This window comes from Artemia franciscana, chromosome 5 (genome assembly GCF_032884065.1).
Source record: "Artemia franciscana chromosome 5, ASM3288406v1, whole genome shotgun sequence".
NCBI classification, from domain to species: domain Eukaryota; kingdom Metazoa; phylum Arthropoda; class Branchiopoda; order Anostraca; family Artemiidae; genus Artemia; species Artemia franciscana.
Genome location: NC_088867.1, coordinates 20,042,433 through 20,066,865, shown reverse-complemented (window position 1 = coordinate 20,066,865; position 24,433 = coordinate 20,042,433). Strand labels below are relative to the sequence as shown.

Sequence of the window (24,433 nt, the reverse complement as noted above, 5' to 3'; positions counted from 1 at the left end):
ATTAAACACTACTATTTGTGTCCAGATTTTTAAAAGAGTGTGTAGAAAAAATTTCTCCAGCATACAAATAGCAGGCCAAACTATAAATTCTTAAAGAAAATTCAACAAGATTTAAAACAGTATTTTCTTTTTCCCTGAAAAGAATATGTCGATATAAAACGAACAGAAATTGATAACAAAAATTCTTTTCCACAAAATAAGTTTTTCAAAGAAAAGTGAAGAACTCCATTAAACCAAAAATGAGCAAAAAAAATCAAATAATCTACCAAGTGTAAAACTACCACAAGTCAGCGTCGATAAATAGGCTAAATGAAACCTAAAACAAACAGAAACTACAATAAATAACCGAGTCAAACCCAAAGCGAGCAGAAATTAAAATGAGGACTCAAAACTCCTATGCCGTTCGAAGGGTAGAATATAATTTTCACTTGACTGAAAAATAAATTTTAAAATGTTTTCACTTTTATAACTTTAATAAATCAAATATTATGAACATTTTAAGGAACAAATATCAGTATTATGTATATTAAACTGACAATGCATATTTATTTATATGTGGTTTGCTTAAAATAAGGTCTAAAAAGGGTCAAAATATTTTTTTTTAACTCCTTCAAAACTTCTACCCATAACACTCAAGGCAAGGGAAACTAAATGTAGGCTACATGAAAAATGGAAACAAAATATTGATTCACCTGAAAATTGTGCGTAGGGCTTGAAACTTCGCCTGTAATTGATTTGGGCTAAAGGAACCGTTAAAAACCGTTGGGGGAGTAGCAATCTCTTATTTGTGATAATTTTTGTTCGGTTTGATTTTGACCAGCCCAAATATTTTATTTCAATTTCAATTTAGATTTTATTTATTCGTTCATAGCAATATCTGTTACTATTAAATCTAACTTGATTAGGCAGTTTAAGATCTTTTCATCATGGATTAAATTTATTCGTCCAATCTTTTTAGGTTATGGCATCGGAATTTTTTTTTCTTTCAAAAACTTTGTTTTAATTAATAGAAGAGAATGCTGTAAAATTCTGCTTCTTTAAACATTGTTTATTTTAGGTAATATTTTTACGAGTAAAAAGTTTATTTTATCATTTTTTTAACTGATGAATTTGAAAAAGTGTTATCTTTTTCCGTTGAGAAAAAATAAAAAAAAGAACAAATATTACATTTATTTTTTCTCTTTTTTTTGAAACTCTTATCATGAAGTGACATTATCAGCAAAGGTAAACACTTCTTGTTTTGTTAAAATTTGATATTGCAATATTTCTAAGAAAAGTTCTCAATTAGCCTACTTTTTCTTGTATGTTTGTTCGGAACTAGCCATAAATTTGGCACAATGATCCAGTCATTTAACTCTACGTCCACATCTACGCCTCTGCCAGCCTATATGAACAAGTTTCCATTTCAGGGGTGGAAACGACAAAGCCAGTCAAAAGACTCAAAACCATCCATTATTAAAAAATTTAATTTAAAAATATCCAATATCAGTAGGATTTAATTTTAGGGAGAGAGGACAAAATTAATCTGACGAAAGAAAACAATAGATGTACTCCTGAATTTAAAAATTGTGAGATTCCCCTCGCGTTCAATACAGCGTATTGCAATATTTTTATTGCCTCTCAGTGACTAAAATCAATTGCAATTAATCTCAGTAAGCCATTTTGAAAATGGGGCTTGTAACCAAGGCCGGTCGTTTAATGATTTTCGCCATTTAGGCAATCGTCATCCCCAGAACTTGGCAAACATGAATCAAAGGTGATATGACATCTAGCGGACAAAGTAACGTTTTTTGCGAAAAGAAAATGTTGCTTAACGTCTACCGTGTGTAGTTTTGGAAGAAAGAATGGATCTGTAAATAAAAAAAACTACATCTTCTTTTTCACTTTGAGATCTTAAGCCAGATTTTGCGTATTTCGCGCAGATAGCAGTGAATATATTTCTGCCAAATTATAAGTATTCCCTTGAGTTTGTCATTGCACATTTTTACTTGTAAATATTCATGCACGTAATAATTCCACCGGATGTTCTTTTCGAAAATGATACGATTTGTTTTAAAAAATGTCCATACAACTCCAATTCCAAGTTCCTCATTCTGCAAAGTATAGGTCCACAGAGAGGGGAGGGAGGGGTGGTAAAACAACTGCCTCTATAAATAAAAAATCACAAATCCCAGCAAAAATATTTCTTTTTATAAGTTTTATTATCCCCTATTCCCCCAAAAGCTGGTCTTTTGAACAGTTTACATTTAAAAACTTACAGAGAAGGACAATCCCATGACTTTTTTTTTTTGCAAAATAATAAAACTTCTAGAACAATGGTCAAAATCTAATTTCTGGTTAGATCCGTCTGCTTAATTCGAACAGAATATAGAAAAAGTTATTTCGGCAAGTGTCCTAAAGAGAGCAAGAAGAGGACAGAGAAATCAAGAGAGAGAGAGAGAGAGAGAGGGGAGGAGAAAGAGATGTAGAGAGATAAAGAAAATGGAGATACCTTTACATCATGCCTCAAATCTGATTGCGTGCCAACGAGTATTATAGGCGTAACCGGGCTATATTTTCGAATTTCAGGGAACCATCTTGATGTGACATTCTCAAATGAAGAAGGAGACACCACACTGAAACATAAAATGAATACGTCTGTCACCGGCTCTTGATATGCGAAAGGTCTCAGAGAGTCAAACTCCTCCTGTAAAAGGACTAAATTAGTAAAAGGAAAGCTAAGAATACGAGTGGAGGATCCCACAGAGAGTTCAGGTAGGCAAAGACCCCAAGGTTAAAAAAGCTATAAAATATAGCCTAGTAAAAAGGATATTTTGGACTTTGGGGATTGTATGCCAAAAATTTAGCAGTTTTGTCCAGAAAGGACAAAACTTTGTCCCTCACAAGGAAAATCAACGGCTTTTCTGAAGTGTTTCACGGACTCAAGTTTCCTTAATTTATACTTCCATTTATTTGTATTACTTGTTTAACAAACAATGCACGAACAAAAAAAAGTAATGCAAAAAGGCTGTTCGGTTTTGACTACTAAATATAAAAACATTCCAATTTCTTTGCCCCCCCCCAAAAAAAAAAACCAAAATGTTGAGCAAAAATTCACCAAACCTGTCATAACCTGATAAACAGACACGTAAATAGGGAGGACGAAGGGTCCTGATATCTGAAACAGTAGGAGAAAAAAAAATTGAGGGTGGAAGGAACCAGAAAGGTTCGAACCGAAGAATCCAGAGACTACGGATAAAGCTTATCATTAATCTTGTTGTAACAAAGAAGATTGTTGTATCCTTTTGTAAAGAATATGAAAAGAGTAGGAGCTGCTAAATCGTCCAATAAAGGTTCCTCTGTCCCACAAACTCTGACACATACGTCATGGAGTGCCAAAATTCCAAAAGTAACATCCATAAACGCGTGAATGGTTCTTTTAAGCACTGGTCTTGGCAAATGTCCAATGTACTCCATCGTCAAATTCAGCACAAAGATATTATCAAGATAAATCGGGCAGCACCAAGATTTTTACGGGTTATTTCACCATCTTAATTAACTAAACGACACTTCTGTAATTAGGGTAATTAAATCCCATTTCCGGACAGACAGAAGGAGAATTTTCCATGACAGGTGAACAAACATACCATAATTGACAAAAATAGGTACAAGTCCTGGTTTAAGTACAGACAGGAAAAAGAATGTTAACATGGGATGGCCCTTTAATGAAAAAGGTCATTCTAGACATTTTCAACGGACCTCATTTGAAATATCACAATTTTGAAGGCCATCACTCAAGAAACTACGAATAATCGTATTCGGTTGGATAACTGAACAATCGACTCTTTTTGTAAGGCATTTAATGTGACTTATTCGGGAGAAGACAATATTAAAAAAACATCCAATAATAGATTACTTATCGATATATAGCGAATAGAAGAAATTCGAGAAGAAACCTTGAAATGGGAGCGGTCATAGGGCAACAGCCCCCCCCCCAACATACAAACATTCCAGAAACCCTCTCTGTATTCAAATACCGTTGGCTGTGCGAAGAAAATCCCCCAAATTAGTATTATTCAGTGTCTAGAATTCTAAAGATTTTGGCTTGAAAGCAAGTTGAAACCTAAAAGGGCAAATATTACCCGAGATTGGAAGCCGGATCGCACGCAGAGCAACCCTCAGTACTAATTAGTGTTAATTGGTAGTATTAATTACTGCTTAACAGAACAAAAAATACTTTTTCAGCAGTTTTACTAAATATAGAACTTCTGTAAACTTAATAAAACGATTGGTTAACCCCGCTGTAAGTTGCTTGGACAAAAAGGAACTTTAAGAACAAGATCTTACCACTTTTAAAAGTTCAATTTGAAAAGAAAATTAGTTTTTATAACTAAAGTCTTAATTTATATCAAACATATTTTCAATCCCAATTTATGTCCTGATTACAGGGTTCCCGCTATGTCCCTAAGGTCCTTAGAGCCCCAAGACCGGAGAAGATCCCTGGTATTCCATAAACAGTTTTCAAGTCCCTTTTTTGCAAGACTTAGCATTGTCAAGACTTCATCCAAAAAGTATTTTTAGTACGTTAGTGACCTTTAATCAAACAGTTCGTGGTAACGAACTGTAGTAAGGAGCGACCCGGCTCAATAGTAAACGAAACTCTAAAAAACGGAACTTCGATGCTAAAAGATATATAAAAAGAATTGGATTTTTATGCTGATTTTAAATATATAATTTTCATCAAATTTAGTCTTTCTTATCAAAAGTTACGAGCCTGAGAAAATTTGCCTTATTTTGGAAAATAGTGGGGAAACACCCCCTAAAAGTCATAGGATCTTAACGAAAATCACACCATCGAATTCAGCGTATCAGAGAACTCAATAGAAAACAATTTCAAGGTCCAATCTACAAAAATGTGGAATTTCGTACTTTTTGCCAGAAGACAGATCACTGGTGCGTGTTTATTTGTTTTTTGTTTTTTTCCCAGGGGTCATCGTATCGACCAAGTGGTCCTAGAGTGTTGCAAGAGGGCTCATTCTAACGGAAATCAAAAGTTCTAGTGCCCTTTTTAAGTGACCAAAAAACTGGAGGGCACCTAGGCCCTCTCCCACGCTCATTTTTTCCCGAAGTCAACGGATCAAAATTTTAAGATAGCCATTTTGTTCCGCATAGTCGAAAACCATAATAACTATGTCTTTGGGGATCACTTACTCCCCCACAGTCCCTGGGGGAGGGGCTGTAAGTTACAAACTTTGACCAATGTTTACATACAGTAATGGTTATTGGGAAGTGTACCGACGTTTTCAGGGGAATTTTTGTGGTTTGGGTGTGGGGTTGAGGGAAGGGGCCTATGTGGGAGTATCTTTCCTTGGAGGAACCTTTAATGGGGGAATCAATGAAAAGGGCACAGGATTTTCTAGCATTACTATTAAAAAAAAACAATGGAAATATAAACATGACAAAGTGTTTTCAATTGAAAGTAAGGAGTAGCATTAAAACTTAAAACGAACAGAGATTATTACGCATATGAGGGGTTCTAAAAATACTTTAGCATAAAGAGCAAGGCATTTAGGAGGAGATAGATACTTCGTTCTTTATGCTAAAGTATTTTTAGTAATTTCAACTATTTATTCTACGGCCTTTCTGATTCAGTGGTCATTCTTAAAGAATTGGGACAAAACTTAAGATTTAGTGTGAAGAGCGAGGTATTAACGAGGGGACAAACCCCCTCATATATATAATTAAAAATATAAGAATATAAAAGTTTGTTACGTAAGTTAATTCTTAAGTTACGTGTATTTTTTACTAATAAAAACGTTCGTTAAAAATTAAAAGTTCTAGTTGCCTTTTTAAGTAACCGAAAAATTGGAGGGCAACTAGGCCTCCTTCTCCACCCCTTATTATCCAAAATCGTCTGATCAAAACTAAGAGTAAGCCATTTAGCCAAAAAAAGAATTAATATGCAAATTTCATTTTAATAATTTATGTACGGAGAGCCAAAACCAAACATGCATTAATTCAAAAACGTTCAGAAATTAACTAAAAAAAACTAGTTTTTTTAACTGAAAATAAGGAGCGACATTAAAACTTAAAACGAACACAAATTACTCTGTATATGAAATGGGTTGTCCCCTCCGCAATCCCTCGCTCTTTACGCTAAAGTTTGACTCTTTGCCACAATTCTACTTTTTAAAACAATTAAAAACTTTAGCGTAAAGAGCGAGGGATTGCGGAGTGGAAAACCCATTTCATACACGGAGTAATTTCTGTTCGTTTTAAGTTTTAATGTCGCTCCTTACTTTCAGTTAAAAAAAACTAGTTTTTTTCTTATTTAATGTCCTGTAGACTCAAGAATAATTTTAAGGCTACAGCGACTAAGTCTTCTTGATAATGATGGATGAAAAGGTTCGAAGCCCTTTGCGTCTGGGTCACTTAAGCTGCCGGACTTTTTTGTTTTTGTTGTTTTACATATGTAGGCCTATTACCAGAGGTTCAACATTTTTTCTCGGCTTATTCTTAATGGACTAATAACTTCATCAAAGTACCCATTGGTGTCAAATCCTTACGTACCTAATGATTGTATCATTGTAGCAGTGGTAGCTGCAACCTAGGAGAGAATGATCCTCGGCTCACAGTAACCGAAAATAAAACAAGAGCTAAGAGCTCATATGGCACTTGTGACGAGGCAAGAAGAGCTAAGAGCCAAGAGCTCATATGGGATGAGCTCTAACAAATTCTAAGAATAAATAGATTGATTTAAAAGGAAAATCAGAGGCTTAATGCCGGTCAGGATTTAAAATAAGAGCTCTGAGTCACGATGTCCTTCTAAATATAGAAATTCATTAAGATCCGATCACCCACTCGTAAGTTATAAATAACGAATTTTTTCTAATTTTTCCTCTCCCTTTAGACCCCAGATGGTCGAATTTGAGAAAACGACTTCATCAAGTCAATTTGTGCAGCTCCCAGAAACGCTTACCAATTTTCATCGTCCTAGCACGTCCAGAAGCACCAAATTCGCCAAATCACTGAACCCCTCCCCCCAACTCCCCCAAAGAGAGCGAATCCAGTACGGTTACGTCAATCACGTATCAAGGACATTTGCTTATTCTGTCCACCAAGCTTCATCCCGATTCCTCCACTCCAAGTGTTTTCCAATATTTCCCCCTCTAACTCCCCCAATGTCAAAAGATCTGGTCGGGATTTGAAATAAGAGCTCTGAGACATGGATTCCTTCTAACTATAAAATTTCATTATGATCCGATCACCTATTCGTGAGATAAGCATACCCCAATTTTCACGTTTTCCAAGAATTACGGTTTCCCCCTTCCAACTCCCCCCAATGTCACAGGATGGTGTCAGGTCGAAAAGTATACCACTGGAATTGCCATAGCCGAAATCATTCTTTTGAGGCTTATAGCCGCCTTCTAAGCCCAAAAAAATGAGAGCATCGTCCCCCATTTTTGTCCCCATGCCCTTAGGGGACAATTGAATTATCAAGATGCGCCAGATCAAAGTGCCATATAGCACACAAACGGCACAATTTGGGGCTACCTTCGGAACAGGGGAGGGGTAACTCTTAGGTTGGGTAGACCCTCTTTACAGAGGTTTTCCTTAAAGTAGTGAATGGTATAAAATACGACTTCAATCGATCACTTAGAGTCATGTCAGACGCTGCGGATAGACTGTATTTTTCTAGATAGATTTTTCTTCATGCTGCTTACTTCGGCAGTGAAGTACTTTGCCCACCATCAATCAAAACAGCGACTGTCAAACAAGAGCGTGGTTTCAACCTTAAACAAATCAGAAAGTGAATAAATGCACTGTCCTAAAGGACTTACTTTAGATTCGTTGAACCCAAGGCAGACTTGCGATTCCAACGTGATTCCAAATAAACTTATTTTAATTCATTCAAAAAAATCCATAAATAATTGTGCCCCATTCCCAGGGTTGCGACCACGGTCAGTTCCTAAAGTGCTACAATCGCCCAAATTTACGTGCTACACAGCGATTTTCGGTGCTGCACGAAAAAAATTAACAGTAATAATGCTAAAAATAATTTAAAAACAGTACATTCGTGCTACAGGTGGAAACCCTGCAAATTCCCCATCACACAACTGCGGGGAAGATTCCGTACTGGTATCATATTCCACCTGTTTCCAAAGTCTTTCTCTTGGTTTGCCAAGTAGCTATTTTTTTAATTGATTAAACCATTTTTTTAATTGATTAAGTGGTAATTTACGCAAAAACGTACATTTTAAAAAACTACGGTAAATTGGGAATCAGGTTGTCTACGAAAAGAAAACCTCCATGTGCAGACAGATATCAAGTTTTCGTAGCAGCTGGATCTAATCAAACAGTTCGTGGTAGCGAACTGTAGTAAGGAGTGACCCGGCTCAATAATAAATGAAACTCTAAAAAACGGTATTTTGATGCTAAAATATACATCAAAAGTATTTTCATGCTGATTTTAAATCTATAAGTTTCATCAAATTTAGTCTTTGTCATCAAAAGTTACGAGCCTGAGAAAATCTGCCTTATTTTGGAAAATAGGAGATTTCCTTGTGAAGTAAAAAAAAATCAGTTTTTTCAATAATTTTCTTGTGAAGAAAAAAAAACAACAAAAATCCGGTTTTCTACTCTTGTCAAACAGTTCGTGGTAACGAACTGTAGTAAGGAGCGACCCGGCTCAATAGTAACCAAAACTCTAAAAAAATGGAATTTTGATACCAATAGCTACATCAAAAGAATCGCATTTTAATGCTGGTTTTAAATATATAAGTTTCATCAAGTTTAGTCTTACCCATCAAAAGTTACGAGCCTGAGAAAATTTGCGTTATTTTAGAAAATAGGGGGAAACGCCCCCTAAAAGTCATAGAATCTTAACGAAAATCACACCATCTGATTCAGCGTATCAGAGAACCCTACTGTAGAAGTTTCGAGCTCCTATCTACAAAAATACGGAATTTTGTATTTTGTGCCAGAAGACCGACCACGGTTGTGTGTTTATTTGTTTGTTTGTTTTTTTTTTTTTCTTTTCTTTTCCCCAGGGGTGATCGTATCAACCCAGTTGTCCTAGAATGTTGCAAGAGGGCTCATTCTAACGGAAATGAAAAGTTCTAGTGCCCTTTTCAAGTGACCAAAAAAATTGGAGGGCATCTAGGCCCCCTCCCACGCTAATTATTTTCCCAAAGTCAACGGATCAAAATTCTGAGATAGCCATTTTATTCAGCGGAGTCAAAAAACCTTATAACTATGTCTTTGGGGACGACTTACTCCCCCACAGTCCCCGTGGGAGGGGCAACAAGTTACAAACTTTGACCTGTGCTTACATATAGTAATGGTTATTGGGAAGTATACAGGCGTTTTCAGGAGGATTTTTTTGGTTTGGGGGAGGGGTTGAGAAGAGGGGGATATGCTGGGGGAACTTTCCTTCGAGAATTTGTAATGGGAGAAGAAAATTTCCATGAAGGGAGAGCAGGATTTACTAGCATTATTAAAAAAAAAACAATTAAAAAATAAAAGTGAAAAAGCTTTTTCAGCTGGAAGTAAGGAACAGCAATAAAACTTAAAACAAACAGAAATTATTACCCATATGAGGGGCTCACCTCCTTCTAATACCTCGCTCTTTACGCTAAAGTATTTTCGGTAATTTCAACTACTTATTCTACGGCTTTTGTGATTCAGGGGGTCATTCTTAATGAATTGGGATAAAATTTAAGCTTTCGTGTAAAGAGCGAGGTACTGACGATGGGGCGAATCCCCTCATATATGTAATAAAAACATGAGAATACAAAAGTTCTTTACGTAAGCTAATTTATAAGTTACGTAAATCTTTTACCAATAAAAAGATTCGTAAAAAATTAAAAGTTCTAGTTGCCTTTTTAATTAACCAAAAAATCGGGGGGCAACTAGGCTTCGTCCCCCGCTCTTTTTTTCTCAAAATCATTCGATCAAAATTATGAGAAAGCCATTGAGCCAAAAAAAAAATATGCAAATTTCGTTTTGATCATTCCTCTGCGGAGAGCCAAAATCAAAACATGCATTGATTCAAAAACGTTCAGAAATTAAATAAAAAAAACAAGTTTTTTCAACTGAAAGTAAGGAGTGACATCAAAACTTAAAACGCACAGAAATTACTTCGTATATGAAAGAGGCTGCTTCCTCATCAACGCTTCGCTCTTTACGCTAAAGTTTTTTACTGTTTTAGAAAGAAGAATTGAGAGAAAGAGTCAAACTTTAGCGTAAAGAGCGAAGCGTTGATGAGGAAGCAGCCTCTTTCATATACGAAGTAATTTCTGTGCGTTTTAAGTTTTGATGTCACTCCTTACTTTCAGTTGAAAAAACTTGTTTTTTTTATTTAATTATTAAACAAGAAACAAATTCACCGTACGACAGGCTTAAGGGTTTCTTAATGTAAATATGGGGTAATTCCTATGTTCAATCCAACTTTGTGCATACACAGAGTTCTTACGAGAAATTGGACCTTAGCATATGTTTTCATTGTTGAAAATAACACCCCTCCCTCCATTCAAAACGGAACCTGTTGCAGCCGAGTACCGAATTTTCCCTGTGAACAGCATCTGCCTGGATATTGATATAAAAATAGACCAGTTTCCACACATGGAAGTAAAACAGTTCATGGTAACGGAATTTTTTAACATGGTAACAGTTCATGGAGAGACACGGCTCAATAGTAGCCCAAACTCTAAAAAAAAACGGAATTTTAATATCAGTAGTATCAAAGGATTCAAGTTTAGCGTATCAGACGATGATTGGCTCGAACCTATGGTCCTAGAACATAGGGAGAGGGCTCGTATGAAAGGAAATTAAAAGTTCTAGTTCCCCTTATAACTGACCAAAAAGTCTGGAAGGCAACTAGTCCCCCTCCCATGCCCCTTTTCCCCCTAAAATCGTCGGATTAAAGTTTTGAAACAGCCATTTTGTTTGGCATAGTTGAAAAGTCCCATAACTATGCATTTGGAAATAAAACGCCCCCAGCCCCTTGTGATAGGTCTAAAACTTGTCCATTGCTTACGTATAGTATTTGATATTGAAAAGTATACAGGCATTTTTTTTTGGGGGGGGAAGTATTTTGTGCTTGGGGTGGGTTACCGTGGAGATAATTTTTCTTGTGGAGGAAAATTTCCGGGGTTGAATTTTCCAGGGGAAATTTTGTACTGGGAGAATTGACAGAATTCTTTTACGAAATTATATTTATTTGTCTTACTTTCATTCCTTAATTTTGCATGTGGAGATGTTCCGGAGGAATTTTCCGGGGAAAATTTTCAGCGTGTTCGGATTTAAAGTCTTTTTCAAATGGAACCGGCTATGGAGAATTTTTCGGACTGAATTTTCAGCAAGAAATTTTAAGGAGGAGAGGGGGGAATTTTCAGCGAGGATGGAAATGTCCGGAAGGAATATTACAGGAGGGGTGTATTTTATTTGAGAGGAACTTTCCACGGAGGCGTTTTCCGTGAGGAGAGGGAATTTTTAATGGAGGGTGAGCAACATTTACCAGCATTATTTGAACGACGATTGGAAATTAAATATGAAAAAAACAGTTTTTTCAACTGAACGTAAGGAGCAACATTAAAACTTAAAATGAGCAGAAATTATTTTGCAAAGGAAGGAATTCCTTCTTAATATTTTGCTCCTTATGCTAAAGTTTTACTTTTGCCCCATTTATTTAAGAACGACTCCTAAAAAGCAAGGGCTGAGATACTTTTATAAAAGTGCTCAGAACCTCAGCGTGAAGAGAAGGTTATTGAGGAGGGGGCAACCCCTTTATATACTAGACAATTTCTGTTCGTTTTGAGTTTAAATGTTGCTCCTTGCTTTCAGTAAAAATTTTTTTAATTTTTTTAATTTAATAAAAAGTTAGGGGAGATGAATCCTATCATGAATCAATCCTTAAAATGGACTTCAACGTATATCTTGAAAGAGGAGGGGGCAGATATTATCAAGAACCCGTAAATGGTTAAATAGATGAGATCTTCGGACATTATAATAGCTACATATTATCCAATGAGAAATACTTACATGTTCAAAACATTTTAAAAGACAATAGGCACGTGTGACGCTTTTTTTTTTTTTTTTTTTTTTTTTTTTTTTTTTTTTTTTGGAATCAATAATAATAAAGAGGGATGGGGGTTCAATAACATAAGAAGGTAATTTGATAATTTGAGTAAGAGATAACCAGAACCTCAGGAAAATTTGAGATTTCAAGAGTGAATCCAGACCCCGAGGCCCTCGTGTCTGAAAGAAATTGTCAATGTGTCATAAAATTTTAAATGAGCCAACTTTAGCGCATGGAAAGGTTGAATATTTATAAAAATACATAACATTATGATAATTAAGACACAACTGGTTTTTTTCTTTAGAAAAAACAATTTACCAATAATATTGTAAGGAAATATCATCGACCAGAGTCTTACTAAGTCAGGGTAATTGACATATTTGTCTAGTAAATTATCTAATAGGAGTTTTGTTGATTTAAAAATTGAACTTAATGTTGCTTGAATCGCCTTAACGATTGAAGGAAAAAAATATCATGATTCTGAATCTTGAAAAATCTGATTTCCTCAGTTCCAGTTCCGAACCAATCCAATTTGAGTTTTCCATGAGCTGAAGGCCCTATTACACTGCAAATTATTAATATTTCTACCAACAGGTAACAAAAATGAACTTATGAACTGTACTAATTATAATGACATAATTAACTTAATTTGCGCATAATTCAAATTTTCTTTGTGACCAATTTTGCTAAATTTTTATTAGCTTACAAAATAAATTATTGTAAATTTACTAAGTTCGTTCAAAATTTGTACTGACTTCATAGAATAGTCAATTGTAAATTTTCAATTCTTCAAAATTTTTTATTGCTTTTACAAAATAATTAGTGCTAAATTTACCAATTTTACGAAAAGTTACAAATAATTTTTTTCCATGTTTATTTGAACATTACAAAAAAAGTTACAAAATCAAAAGATCGTGTTTGTCATATTTATCAGATTTGTTACAAATCGTTTTACTAAGGATGTAGTAGGATTTGATGCTGTTAGGGCAGTCAAAAACAGTTATGGAGATAGTAATTTTTGTAATGCTATATTTTTAAATACTAAACAGCAAATTCCAATGCTAAGAACGTTTACATGGGGGGGGGACTCATTTAGCAAGAGTCAGCAGAGGGGTGCGCATACTTTCAAAGATCATGCACACATTTGGTCGAAGTGTAACGGAGAGGCGAAGCGTGGCAGAGGTGAACTTGTCCCATGGCGAAACAAGCGTTGTTCCAAAAAGGACAAAGGAGTGGGGCACCCCTTGGAATCAGCAAAAACCCAATTGATCCAGCAAAGAATCCAAGAAAATGAAAGCCATTCAAGAAAAATAATTACGAATAGCAAGAGGCAAGGAAGGTCAAGGTTTTACTGCAAAGAATATTGACTTTTAATTGAGCAGAATTAGTCTATTATAGCTGGCAACAAGAAATTACCTTTGTTATTCATGGTCTAGCAATCTAATATAGATGACGGCAAAATGTTCAGAAAACTTAGTCATCTGAAAATATTGACAATTCTCAGATAAACCACAATTTGTGTTTAGACTATATAATCCCTTGGCCTCCAACAGAATTTAATAATGTGCTAATTTTCAAAAGCTTAATAAACTTTAACCTTGATTTTCCATAAAAAGAATTACTAGTGTCAACAAATTTGGGAACTTTAAATTATACAAGTAGGTCATTTGAAGAGAGAACACGAAATGGGTTTGCAATACATTTTCTTCTTCGTTTTATTAGAATTCGCAGTCTTTGAAGGATAAATTCGATCACACCTCTTTGCACGCGTTAAGAAGAAATCCCTGCTATGATTAGCCAAAAGGATTTCCATTCACAAAAAAAAAAAAAATCCAGCCTTAAAACACCACTTATGATCTAACTTAAAATTTATCATTAGTAAAAGCATCCCCATCCCCTCCCCTTAAATTACCACATTGGCAATGGTCAAATTGACCACAAAGTATCTAAATCTTCAATAAGCATAAATCCCTGATTTGCAATCAATTAGTGCTAGTAACAGAAATAACATGTTTCCCGATGTGCGAAATATCTAAATATCGATTTCCACAGGTACAATAGGGTGTGCTTTTAAGTAAACTCTCATGTAACTGAGCCCCGTGCAACTGAATCAATGTAGCTGCACCTCCGTCAAACTGTTTCACCGTACAACTCAATCCCATTTAGTTGAACCCTCGCTCAAGTGAAGCTCCGTGCAACTCAGCCTCATTTAACTGAACCCTCGTTCAACTAGATGCATCCAAATACATACATACAAAAAAATACATAAAAAATTTGCTTATATTCATTTTTGTTACGTTTTTACGAATCAGATAAATATTTCGAGGGGGGGGTCAAACCCCCTAACACCCCTGGTTAGGCCTTGAATATAAGATTATGTTATCAAATGTAAGCCTATGTTATCCTATGCTATGAAGCATTATAATTATAATGTAAACTATTATCCTACATTGACAAATCCTATATTATCAACTACAATCCTATATTATCAAATATTATAGATACATACAAAACTAGAAACTCCAGGACGTCTCGTAATTCACAAGAACTTGCATTGGAATTAATTTTAGTGTTGGTGAATATAAAGGGAGCCGGCGTTCCCTCCTCCCAGAAAATTTCCCCTCCCTCATAAAATTCCTCCACACCCAAAATTGAGCAGCCATAAACAAAGTACAAAATAGGTACCTCAAAATTTCCGTCCGATGTCCCATGGGGCAACAGAAGGACCAGATATCAAAAACAGTTTTAGGACAATCACTTTCGGCTTGTAACAAAGGACTAGATCTCTGAATTTCCGGTCGAATAATCATCCTCCAAAGTTTCTATGATTGCAAGGGAGAGGTTAGGGATGAGAAAGGGGCAGCAACCCTCCTATACAGAATAAATTCTGCTAATTTTAGGGTTTAATATTACTTTTAATTTCATAATAACAGCGTAGACCGGATATATTCCCAGAAAACAAGAGGGATTAAATAGGAATTTCTATCTCCCCCCTTCCTCAGGACTAATTCTATGTTTACCTGAAGTCTCAATGACTGCTAGGATATTTTGGCGTTAAAATACACCTTTTGAGACATCTGCCCCTCCCTAGCAAAAATAATAAGGACGTGGGAGGGTAGGGGGCGGTTGCCCTCCGATGACTTCTGTATCTTAAAAAAAGGCACTGGAACTTTTGATTTCCAATTGCATGAGCCCTTTCCAAAGTTTATACGAGCATCCTTCCAGTAAAGACGTTATATCCTAACAATGGGCAACTTACATTTATTACAGCAGCAGTATCCCCTCAATCCATACAAGCAGGTCCCTATCCCGATGTAATAATGGAGTTGCTAACACCTTTTTTTGGCATCATTCCAAGAATGTACAAACCGGTTTCCAAGAATTTCACGAATTTCAAGAATGATGCGTTATCTGGTATTAAGTGGCCATTCATGTTCTCGTTGAAACAATACAATGAATACAAGCGGGCCCATACCCTGATTTCTGAGGATTGCTTGGTATGTTTCCGGGAATTTCAAGAATGATGCGTTATCTGGTATTACGTAGTCATTCATGTTGTCAGTGAAACAATACAACACATTCTGTGATAGTGCTCACATCTGGTCCTTTGAGATTACAACTGAGCGAACAAAATTTTTAGCTTCTAAGCAGTTTTCCATTGTTTTTATGAAATTTATGTCTAATGTATGAATCGAACGTGAGACCCAATATTTCCTATAATAAAAGAATAACCCGTTACTCGACTTAGCTAACATGTCATTGACGAAATTTATTCTTAAAAATATATTTTTGGCAATCAATGTATTGTGTCTTGGACTCTTGCCAACTGGTGTTAAGCGTCATCGTATCAAGTTATTTGTGCAATCAATTTCTCAACTGGATATATGGTAAATACAATCAGTTTTTTGTTTCCGGGCAGCTTTTTTGGCATTATTCAGAGAATAAGCATACAACGGTGATTTGAGATGCTTGCTGGACAGACAAATTCTTTTGATAGTTAATGAAACTCGCTTCGATCTCCAAAAATTGTAATGACTACAGGGCATGTATTATTTTTGTAATGTAATAGTCCTGAGCACAACGGTTTTCCATTACCGGGGATTGCGCACAATCTTGGGTCCCAACATTCTCATCCAGGACCCATGTCCCCCCAGGGGCCCCAATCCCCCTCTAGAACCCCAATGACCTCTCCCTCCTTAATTTTATTAATAATATTTCAGCATTTAATAAACCTGGGTTTTAGTTTTCAGAAATACGTACATCCACATTCCTAACATCTGATTGTTTTAGTAATATTTGAGTATTTAATAAACTTGGGTTTTAGGTTTCAGAAATATGAACATTCACATTTAAAATATATCTGATTTTATTAACAATATTTGAGCATTTAACAAACTTGAGTTTTAGTTTTCAGAAATACCAGCATCCACGTTTAAAATACATCTGATTTTATTAATAATATATCAGTATTTAATAAACTCTGGTTTTAACTTTCAGAAATAAGAACATACATTGTTAAAAACAGCTGACTTTATCAATAATATTTGATTTTGAAATAAACTTGGGTTTTAATTTTCAGAAATAAGAACATCGCGTTTAAAATACATCTGATTTTATTAATGATATTTGAGGATTTAATAAACTTGGGTTTTAGTTTCCAGAAATAAGAATACCAAAGTTTAAAATAAATCTGATTTTATAAATAATACGTGAGTATTTAATAAAATCAGATTTTAGTTTTCAGAAATAAGGACATTCAAGTTTAAAATACATCTGATTTTAAATTCTAGGTTCCAAAATATTAACAAAAAAAAAATCAATGATCAATGATCGATAATCAATTTTCATAATCCATAATCCATAATCAATAATCAATCGATAGTCAATAATCAATAATCGATAATCAATAATGGATAATCAATAATCAATAATTGATAATCAATATCGATAATCAGTAATCAATAACCAATAATCATTATTCGATAATGAATAATGAATAACGATAACCAATAATCAATAGCCAATAACCAATATCATTAATCGATAATCAGTAATGAAAATCCATAATTGATAATCAATGACCAGTAATCAATAATGATACTCAATAATCCATTGAGGGTAAAAAATGAGGGGGCATTGTGGCCCTGGAGGGGGACTCGGGGCTCTTAAGGGAGATATGGGGTCCCTGGAGGAGGACGCAGGGTCCTGGATGGGAATGTTGTGACCCAAACTCATGTGCAATCCCTGGTAACGAAAAACCTATATGTTCAGGACCATTACATAACCAAAATGATCCGTGCCCTGCTGTAGTCATTACAATTTTGGAGATCAAAACAAGTTCCATTAACCATCAAAAAGAATATATACGTCCATCAAACATATCAAATCACCATGGTATCAAATTCCCCGGAATGATGCCAAAAACGTGGCCGGAAACAAATCACCGACTGCATTTACCATATATCCGATTGAGAAATCGATTGCGCAAATAACTCGGTACGATGCAGTGACACTTAACACCAGTTGGCCAGCATCCTAAAAACAATACATTGATTGTCTAGAAAATATTTCTAAGAACATAATTTCATCGATGGCTTGTTAGCTCAGTCGAGTAACGTGCCAAGCTTTTACCATAGGAAATAATGGGCTCATGATCGATTCATACATTAGACATGAATTTCGTAAAATCAACGGAGAGCCGCTTAGAAGTTGAAAATGTTCTTGGGTCAGTTGTTATCTCAAAGAACCAGAGGTGAGGACTGTCACAGAACGTATTGCATTGTTTCACCGAGAACATGAATGATTACACTATACCAGATAACACATCATTCTTGAAATTCGCGAAATTCATGAAAACCGGTTTGTACATTCTTGAAATGATGTAAGAAAAGGTGTTAGCAACTCCATTAGCACATCGGGATAGAACTCTGCTTGTATGGATTGAGGGGAAACTACTTACAGCCCTTGTCTCGAGGGCTAGAAGGAGACTATTTTGAACAAAATCGCTACCTAAAAAATTTGATCGGTTACATTTTTTGGTTAAAAAAAGGTGTGGGTGTCGGCTTGTTGCCCCGAATCACATTTGACTTAAAAGGACACTAGACCTTTTAATTTGCAATCGAATGAGCCCCCTCTAAAGTTTATACAACCACCCTTCCTGTAATAACCATAAATCTTAACAATGGGCAACTTACATGTTTTACGAACATTGCCCCAGAGCCCAGAGGGGTTTGTAAAACCTGGAGGCATGGTTATTTGCCCTTTGGACAAATTGTCTATTCCATAATATTTATCGGATGCGTTTGGGGAAAAAACTGTGTGGGTGGTGGCTTGTTGCCCTCCAATCACTTCTGACTCTTAAAAGGGGCACTAGAAATTTCAATTTGCAATCGAAGAGCCCCCTCCAAATTTCATACGACCATCCCCTATGAACAAATAAATAATAATAAACTGAACTCTTACGCCTTTTTACTATAGGCAACCCTATAGCATTGCTATAACATTGACTTAAACATGTGAGTAGAACTTTCAATTTCCCTTCAGATCAACATCCGAAGTTATTCATGTGTAATATGGGGGAATTATCCGGGGAGAAATTTTCCTTGTTGGAGCTTTCCTCACGGGGGGGGGGATTTCAGTTAGGGAGTATTCTGCGGGAATCTCCCGGGGGAGTTTCCCGGAACACCTAGACCCGAAAATAAATAGCATTGATCATTAAAGGGTCAGCTTTGTATTTGAACGAATCAGCTTTGAAGTTTTCCCTTGGTAGTCTTTTTTAAACTCTATTTTATTTATTTTCAACTTGTAAAGGGGACTGGGAAGGGGATTATTCAAGAAGGGGATTTTAACACCAGTTTCAGGGTTTTTGATCATGGAGGTTACAGTGGCTCATCTTTTATGGTTTCAAGCCTATAAATTCCAGAGATAACACCAAAATCGTGTTTCGGCGTTATAAGGCATTTCAAGATTTTGTTTTCATGAAAAAATTGTAAATAAACATTAGCTTTCAAATAACCTTAAACAGGTCTCTACGATGTTCTAGTACCCTATTGGTGCTGGAGAAATAAAACAGTAAAGAGGAGACTTATCAGCATTTCCAACTCTTTTTAAAAATTCCCATAAGTTTGTTAAATTTGTGAGAGAGTAAGGTAACCTCCAATTCCTCATCTTTAAGGCAGGGTTTTAGGCTCCCCTGTACTTCCTATTATATTCACGTGACAACTGACAACTACAGGCGCATGCACTATCTAAACACTCTAGATAGTTTTCTAACAGGCAGATACAAATTTAGGCTAAATATGTAGGCTAAGCACTATTGCATGGATAGATTGAACTAAGGGGTCAATCCTTTGCCCTAGTTTAATAAGGGCTTATTGGACTTTTTTTATGGAGAAAAAGGAATGCTTCCAACCCTAGCATCAAGTTCTCCTCCCCCTTCTGCTCTGGATAAGCAAAATTACGCAAAATCGTTACCTACACTAGTTACATCCTTACCAGCTTTTAATCCCCCCACTCTCAAGGGATGAAGAAAATATGCCACAATACACACACACACACACATATATATATATATATATATATATATATATATATATATATATATATATATATATATATATATATATATATATATATATATATATATATATATATATATATATATATATATATATGAGCAATTTTGTGACAAGTAACACCATGCGAGTCTTTACCCCCTCCCCAGGCAAACTTCACGGGTTTGCCCCAAATCAAAATTTCGTTCAGACGCCTTCGCTTATTTGCATGGTTTATCTTTAGAGTGGGATAATAAAAAGAGCGCACTTAATAATTAATCTTAAGAGAAATAAACACTTAAACTGCTCTGAAACTTGAAACTAGCCAAGAATGACAATGCAAGTTAAAATCATGAAGTGCGAAAAAAATTAAACGGTGGACTCCAAACACGACGATATCTTTTGCCCACGATTTTGCAATGTCAACATATAAATGCAAGCCGCAAGTTGCATCAAAGTCAAAACTCTAGAATTTGACTGGAGTTTACGACAGATAAGATAAACTTGGACATGGCTATATTTTATCATAAAACTCAACTGCGGCAAAATTTAATTGGTTAATATTGAATCATATTATTGACACTGCGAAATTATTATTATTCTACGCGATCAATATTGGTGCATATGCATTTGTCAATTCTAAAAATGCGATATCACCTCTAGGAGTAAAAAAATAGGCATATTTTGATGTCATCAGGTTAACTGGACATTGATGGATAGCTGTATCTTTATGGACATTATCTCTATAAAGAAAAGGTCTTAACTCTAAGACCTATTTTTTCCACGCACTCAAGGAGTGGGATCTGGACACTGAAATGGACACATGAAAAACAATCGTACAACGCCAGAAAAAAAAATATTTATGAATCCAAAATCTTTATTTGTAGAACTGAACCTCTTGGTATACCAGGCGCAGGAGGAGGAAGCTTCAAGCCCGTACCCCCTCCCAATTTTCCTTACCCAGAAATGGTTTGATGAAAAACAACACGATACCAGAAACATAAAATGTCTATCAAGCCAAAATTTCCAATTTTAAAATTGAGCCTCTGTAAAATGGAGTCCATGTGCCTCTTGCAAGGGACGGGAAGAGGAGGAGTGAGATGACCCCGTATTCCTTCCCAAGTCTCCACTTTTTTCAGTCTGATCTAGAATTTGTTAGGCTCCATATAATTCATCTAATTTTTTTGGGAGGTTAACCTCTGCCCCTCCTAAATATTAAGCCTCTAAAAAGAACACCTTGCCAATATGGCTGTGCTGTGTGTCGAAATACTGATGGAGAACCCCCCGTTCCTTGACCCCCCTCTCTGCAGCTTCGACCAATCCAGTTACGTTTTATGATTAGAAAATAGAAAGTCGCAGTTCCCAGCATGATTCGAGATTGATTGGTTTACCGTCTTTTAGTCTCACGTTACCTCACCTTTTGAGAAAGCAGAAGTTTCTTGTGTCCTTGGTAATAAAGATTTTCTACAATGTTGGTCTCGTTCAAGCAAAGTCAAATCAAGGTATTTCTGGAGATAATGTAGACTGGTGCCTTAAGATCTTATCTCTCATCTAAAGAAGCTCTTGAATGAAAAAAAAAGAGGAAAGCCTAGCAGAGCAGATTGGGTAAAGCCAAAATTACGTCTGGCAACACCGCCAATAATGTCTTCCGTGTGCAATTTGACAAGCCTAGAAATCTTTTTAATTGGTTAATCATTAAATACGTAAGACCTTTTTTTAATCAGAAAAGAAAGAAAGTTGAAAAAGCAGTTCAACTATTCAGAGTGGCGAACGTAGTCCACACGCATCATGGTCATACCCCCTAGCATTACTAATTTTGATTATTGCACCAGTATCACTATCAAGCGCATGCATGTGCATGGTTGGTGTTAGAAACTGTACCATCGGTTTCAAATTTCAACCTACAGTAGCCACGAAATGGACATTAATCGAATGAAATATGATTGCATGGAAATATCTTAAACTAATGAGAGGGGTTTTTCACTGACGTAAAATTCAACACCTGTTTGACTCAACTCATCCTCTAGCCTATGAATAAATTTGAACTAGCACTGATTAGAAGCTGATTGATTTTCTTTCTTTCTTTTTTATCATTGTTTGGCATAATGAATCAATTGTTGAAATGAAATATGCTAAAAAATCGAATACAAATCAACAAAATCGTCGAAGTTTTGTATATAACCTAGGGCTATATCCTGCCATTAGGGTAGCGGGGTGGGGCGCAAGTGTAAAGGTAGCAATTATAATATTCAGAAACAGCATCGAATGACTAATCCAATGGTTATCTTTCAGCAAACAAATTAACGGAGAGTAAGACAAACTTAGTCATCGGCTAAACCCAATAATTAATCCGAATTGAGAAAAAAACTTAGAAGAATGAATCTATTTGGTTTTCTCTGTGCCACGTTGCTTCTATTGCTACAACCACGAGATTAGAGTGTGTTCAGGCCCTGAGCATGAAAAGCCTCGCTAATTTCAAGTATATTCAAGATGCATAATTAATTTCAAGAGGCATAGGTTTAATTTAGGTGTAAGTTTCTTTATTCACAAATAGAAAAACAATATACACGATGCATTTATGAAAAAAAACTGTATCTCACGCATGCAGCGTCAGATACTAGCCAGTTTCTTCAACTCTAAAACAATAATAAATAACAACAACAAAAATGAAAAAGAGGAACGAAACGACCAAACGACAAACCACACTCTTTTAAACATATAATTTTCACACCACAACTATAACATAGCCCCCATAATTACCCTATAGCCCTGCTACCCCACTTCTTCCTACCGCCCTCTAACATATCAAACGATCTAAATCAATCATCAAAATAGCCATCTTCACCACTCCTTAACGACAAAAAATTACCCATCATTGAATGAATCCTCTTTTGCTTTTCTTTTAGAATCTCCAAGATGTTCAGCCGCCTTGATGGTCAACGGTTAATAGTTCCAAAAAGCCCTGTTACCACCCTACGTCCCTACTACAACACTACTTTCTACCAACCTTCTTCTCTACTACCCTCTACATATCAAACAATCCAAATCAATCTTCAAATTAGCCATCGTCACCACTCCCAAACGACAAAAAAAAATTACCAATCATTTAATGAATACTCTTTTAATTTTCTTTTAAAATCTCCAAGATGTTCAACCACCTTGATGCTCAATGTTCAAGAGTTCCAAATATACCCCGTCATCACCCTGCGTCCCTCTTACCCCACTCCTTTTTACCACCCTCTAACATATCAAATGGTCCAAATCAATCTTTAAAATAGCCATCTTTACCTCTCCCTAACGGCAAAAAAATTACCCATCATTTAATTAATAATCTTTTACTTTTCTTTTTAAATCTTCAAGATGTTCAGTCGCCTTCATGCTCAACGATCATGAATTCCAAACCGAAGTTCCATGAAACTGCATTTTAAATCCGGAGTATACTGCGACTATGCTCAAACGCCAAATCACAGTTAATGCGGCAAAAATTCAAAGAAAAAATGGTCGGGATTAGATTACTTGTCCACTGGAAAACGAAAACCGCAGCTTGTTAATCACGTAGTTCATTAGCGTTAAGCAGACCCAAAGACTTAAAACAAGCACGTGTATCCTTCACTTCTTTATCATACTTACTTACTACTCTTACTGTTTTGTTTTACAAAATTTATTTTCTTTTGAAATTACCATAAAATGTGCTGCTCGAGACGAGACAGCCGTAAGTCTGTCTTGTGAATAATTTGAATTGAATTCTTATTAGTGAATAATTGAACGACGTGAAATTAAAAGAATTCGTCTTGGCAAAAAATGCTGCACTATTGCTATCGTCGTTCCAAAACCTCTGGCAATTGTGAAAGAAATAACACAGCTATGATGACTCTATGAAAGTTTAGAATCAATGAAAAACCCTAAGAATCGCCAGTAATTCACTTGGTACACGGGCTTCTTAGATAGTATAAAAATACCACAAGCATCAACAGGCGTTCCTACTCTGCAGAAGATCATGAAGGATGTGTTATTCAGGTTGATGCAGAGTAAACTAATGCTTATAAAAACTTCCAGCCTTCTCAGTGCTTCATTAGCTTTTAACATAAGCTCATTAATAGACTTCGCACATATTGTTAGTACTGAATCATCAGCAAAGTAGTATCATAAATATCTTGAAAATAAAATTCCAAGGCGTCGACAAATGCAAAATGAAGTAAAAGAATTAGAACAGAGCCCTGATGCACTCCAAATTTTAATGGATATAAGAATGAAACAACATCATTTAATAATATCTGCATTAATCTTCCATGAAGGTAACTTTCAAGCCATTGCAACGGAGCATCGCGAATTCCTAGACACTTATTTGATTCAGTTCTTCCACTTCGATCAATTTTTCAGGAGATATACCGAATTTCTACTCCATTTCCCGACAAATAAAGAAGATGCCGAAACTAACGAAAATCTTCTGAAAGCTTAAACCCCAGGAAATGTTGCTTTGCTATTATTCTTTGTTTGTTACATGACTGTTGTCTGTGGCCTTTTTTTTAGGGGGGGAGGGGAGGAAAGAACACAGCCATGTCACAGGCAGCTGAGGTAGCACGATTTGAATTCGTTGGCATACGTATGAACATTGGCCACTATCTATTCCACAGTGGTTACATTGGTTTTCTTTTTTTGATCGTTTAAACTGAATTCCCTTTCAGAGAATTCCTCAAAACTGAGAAATTCTTAGTAAATCCTAGAAAAAGATGGAGTTCCACTGAAAAATTGGATTAGGTTCTGTAGTGGCACTGCAAGCGTTATGATAGGGGTCCATCATTTTGTTTTTTCACTTGTAAAG

At 35.7% G+C, this 24,433-nt stretch overlaps 1 protein-coding gene across 3 annotated transcripts in view; it reads right to left on the bottom strand.

Annotated features, from left to right (window-relative positions):
- Nucleotides 1-24,433, bottom strand: part of LOC136027075 (cell division control protein 42 homolog) — a 68,928-nt gene that overhangs the window by 4,278 nt on the left and 40,217 nt on the right. For all 3 annotated transcript variants that reach the window (XM_065704013.1, XM_065704015.1, XM_065704014.1), the window contains one exon: nt 2,492-2,686. In XM_065704013.1, coding sequence (XP_065560085.1) covers nt 2,492-2,686 — 195 coding nt within the window. The remainder of the gene's footprint in view (nt 1-2,491; nt 2,687-24,433) is intronic.